Source organism: Seriola lalandi, unplaced genomic scaffold (genome assembly GCF_002814215.2).
Source record: "Seriola lalandi dorsalis isolate HSWRI2012SDOR001 ecotype SW California unplaced genomic scaffold, Sedor1 jcf7180002054685, whole genome shotgun sequence".
NCBI lineage: Eukaryota > Metazoa > Chordata > Actinopteri > Carangiformes > Carangidae > Seriola > Seriola lalandi.
The window spans coordinates 267,629-272,065 of NW_019525238.1; the positions used below are offsets into that span (position 1 = coordinate 267,629).

A 4,437-nucleotide genomic window follows, 5' to 3' on the forward strand; every position below is an offset into this window, starting at 1 on the left:
TACAAAGCATATTTTCAGTTTAGCTGTATATCTGTTTACATTCACCTATGATAACTTATCTTTAGCCTCTCCCTCTGACTCTGTGACACTGGCACAGTGATAGGTCACAGATGAAAACTTATTATTGTTAGTTATAATTAGTTATTGTGGGAAATGGTTAATGGAATTCACCTCAACAATTGTGTGAAAACCCTCAACATGCACTCACCCCAATCCTGACCATAACCAATCTTTCATGGAAATTGGCATAATCTATTCACACCCATTGACACAACTAACTAATCTTACAAACCTATATTTCCTCCAGACCTGAACCAGTAGAAACCCAACTTCTACCTTGTAAGCTAATTGGAACTACACTTGCAACTTACACATCTGATGTCCTAAGCTCCCCTTCGCAGAGTCATGGTCCCACATAGTGATGGACAGTAACAAAGTACATGTAATTCAGTACTGTATATTTTCCAGTATCTTTACTTTACTATAACATTATTGTTTCAGAAACTTCTGACGTTTACGAAAGACAGTGTACCTTTGACTCTACTACAGCTTTATGAAGTACTCTTACTTTGAAGTAGAGCTTTTAGTCAATGAATGACTCTTCTTATGTTTTCTAAAGTGTGATAGATCATACAATGTGTTCATTGCTGCATCAAATTAACAAAACAAAAACATAGCAATCACAGTTAACTTCTACACTGTCAGTCATGTTATGTTGCTGCATGTTTGAACAGCTCAGTTTGAACCTAGCACTGTCCTAACGACGGCTATGCCAGATAGAGATGAGGCAGAAGATGCTTCAAGTCCATTTGGAACTTAAATTAAATTAAGATTCCATTAGCTTTAAATGTTTGCAGCGTTTAACAAAAATACATCACTACCTACAAAATTTGCCGTTCAACTCTAGAAAGCATGACGAGGTATCAGATGTTTGTCTAATTCCAGATATGACTGTCCTTTTGTTGAATCAGTTGTTTTATAGTCATTTCTACAGTCTTTGTAGCTCATTCTACAAACTTTATTCTACAGATTCTACAGTGAGTCAAGACATTCAGTCAGCTGCATCAGAGTCATTAGGCTCTGTCAATACCCTGTAACAATACAACAATGTGTTGACATAAAGCAAAATGTACGTTTGAACACTTAAGTGTTTCAAAGGCAAGTACTTGGTAAGTTCACTCAAAGAAAATTTGACAAGAAATTTATTTAATTAAGTCTTACTTCCAAACTCTAGTACCTACACTGATGACTTAGAGACAATGGAGTGCCACAGACAGGGTATGTGATTCGTGCTGATTAGTGATAATTATTGAAAGTGACGCCCTGCCATCCTCAAACTCCGCCCAAGTAGCTGAGTTATTTGTACTGCTCAACACCAACACAGCAGTCAAGTGTGAGGGCCGTCCCACCTGGATTCAACATGCACCAGACACCGACAAGAACCCTCCTCATCCCATGGACCTTCTCCCTCATCACTGTCAGGATCACAAAAGGACCCATCTTACTGAAGGACAACGTCGACACCGGAGCCCCAGAAACCGATATACATCTCCAGCCACCTGGAACACGCCCAAGCGGATTGAACAGAGAAATCTACAGACTTCAGAAAAGAGACCAACCAGCACACCACGAGAGAAAACCAACTGCTGCCCAGCTGCCATAATCCCAAACAAACACATATCTCCAATTGGAAAAATGGTAGCTGACAATAGTCCAAATCCTAATAGCTGTTATGTGTGTGGATACATCCCACAAAGTACAACTCAAGGACTCCCATTGATGGCTTCACCCATCACCTCCTGTGACTATTACCACACATTACACTACAACTCCACCCATGCAATCTACAAAGTTATGGTAACATTGGACCGAACAAGAGAACTCTCCCATGTGGTTGAAGATCTTGCAAACTCTACTGTAAGAGGCATGTCTCTATTCAGACAGGAAATGACTGCCATAACAATGATGCCTTTACAGAATCGTGCCACACTAGATTACCTTCTGGCCTCACAAGGAGGAACCTCCGCTATCATCGGGACTGAATGTTGTACGGTCATACCAAATAACAATGCTACCATACAAGAAATAACGAACCACATGAAAATGATGGCCAAACCATTACATGATCCAGTCACCACTAGCTTGTTTGACGGATTCAAAGTAAAAGCTGAGACATAGGTTATTTGAATTTCGAATTTGAACTGCTTGGTTTTGGAATCTTGTTTTCATTACTCTCCTGATCACCTGTTTTAAGTCCATCTTCAGATCACTCATATCAAAAAGCACTTCTAAAACCACGTAGTCCACCACAACTCACCTTGCCCCTCCAAACAAAGAGGACAGTTGAGATTTTATTCAAAATTGAACGCTTAGATCCTATCTTTCATTTTGTTTGTTTTCTCTAGTACATTTTATATGATGATAATTATCTCAATTTTGGTTTTGTTTGACGATAGATTCTGTATTTCTTTATTACATTTTCATTTGATGATAACACTGGGTTACAAAAAAATATTTTTTGCAAGTTGTCTATGTTTTTTCAACTGAATTAGGACTATTTTGCACTGCTGAATCCAAAAATGACATCCATTTTTCTCAATCAGGTCAGGTTTTTATGCTAATTTGATTTTGAAAAATCCGATCTTCTGAATAAATTGATTACATTTTTGTGACATTATCAGCTGATTTTTGTTAATATTTCTCATCCAAAAAAGGTTTTAGGAGAAAAGAAAAATCATTTTCTAACAGAATGTATTAATTTAATGTTACAAACTTCAATTTCTGTAAATTGAATAATAGACATTGATAAAGGTAAGTACATGTAAATTGAACGTTACGTCGTCATTGTGCAAAATTCAGGGCATGAACTTCCGTTTCTTCGAACCCCTCGAATGCTCAGCAGCAGGGATGTCTCTCTTCAGAGTCCAACAGTAATCAGCCATCATGACTGCATCCCAGTGTCCCTGATACCTGGTCTCCATCTCTTTTATGTCCTGATGGAATCTCTCCCCCTCATCACTCATTGATCCCAGATTCTCAGGAAACCGATCCATATGTGAGAATAAGTAATGCATTTTGATGCTCATGTTGCATCCAAGGTTTCTGAAAGCAGTCAGCATATTGGTGACAAGTTCTGCATAGTTCCTGGCCTTGTTGTTGCCAAGAAAGTTCTTCACGACGAGAACAAAAGCCTTCCATGCTTCCAGTTCCACTTCATTCATTGAGTTTTCAAACTCATGATCTCTGATGAGCTGATGGATCTGAGGACCATCAAAGATGCCAGCTTTCAACTTCGGTAAAAGGTGATGCGAGCACTGTCAGAGATGAGGTTCTTTTCCTTCAATCTGGATGCCAATAGCTCGGCAGAGGACTTTGACAAGCTGAGATCGTGAACTACATCATTTAGGTCCTTTTGGGGAAAAGGATGTGGAACATCATCATTAAGAACCACTTCTTGTTCTTCTTCATCTTCTGGAACACTGGAGGAATTTTCGTCACTGATGTCAGGAAGTTCTCCAAAGACAGGTACTGGAATTTCATCGCAGTCAGCTACAGGACGACATGCTGATTCAAGATCAGGATACTTGAGGCTGCTTCGGTTCTTTCTGTTGATCCCAGTCACATCAATAGTGCAGAAGTAGCAGTCAGTGACATGGTTTGTCGGCTCCCTCCAAACCATGGGAATTCCAAACTTCAGACAACTCTTGCCTTTGGTCCACTGACACAGATACTCGGTACATGACTTGCATACCATGTGTGGCGCCCAAGCTTTATCCTGGTCACCAAGTTTAATACCAAAATAAGCATGGTAAGCTTAGAATTATGGTGTTTTTGTATTTTTCCTCATATATAGAGCTAATTACCCAGAAGGCTTCTTTGATGAAAACATTTGTTTCTAACTTAAGGAAATTTCAGTGTATCTGAAAGTTTTTATTAAAAACAAAGATCCTCAGAAACAACTGCAGGTCATTTCGCTCCATTTTAAAGTGCGACAAGTGGTTCAGAAGGACAGAGACACACAACTGCATTACAGCCCTGCTACACACAGTTTAACACACTATATAACACACAATGACCTATACAGTCTGACTCAACACACCACAAACACACACACGGTCTGAGCAGAGGCAAATCAATTCATTTAATCAAAATAGGATCATTTAACGGCTCAAACATGGCGCAACCTAACAAACGACCTGCATCCGTGTAGTTTTAAAATGGAGTTTGGTGAAAAGTTTTCTTACCATGAAGGAAAAGCACAAACACCACAAACATCTTCATCTCCTCTAGAAACTACACCGACTGCAGTCCCGTTAAATCTGCTTCTTCCTGAACCGACGGACCGAACCGAACTGCAGGGACTTTCTCTGACACACCGACAAACGTTTACTTTCAATTTCAACAGGAAGTCAGAGTGTGTGTGTGTGTGTGTGATGA

At 39.5% G+C, this 4,437-nt stretch overlaps 1 protein-coding gene across 3 annotated transcripts in view; it reads right to left on the reverse strand.

The window, feature by feature from the left end:
* LOC147818169 (uncharacterized) overlaps positions 1–4,437 on the reverse strand; it is a 19,227-nt gene extending 14,790 nt beyond the window's left edge. For 2 of the 3 annotated variants that reach the window (XR_015438253.1, XM_087178368.1), the window contains exon 1: positions 4,245–4,436. Coding sequence is in view for 2 of the 3 variants with exons in the window: in XM_087178368.1 (XP_087034494.1) it covers positions 4,245–4,281 (37 nt within the window). In the remaining variant the exon portion in view is untranslated. Of the gene's footprint in view, positions 1–4,244 lie in introns of all 3 variants that reach the window. The other variant, XM_087178369.1, reaches the window with a different exon arrangement.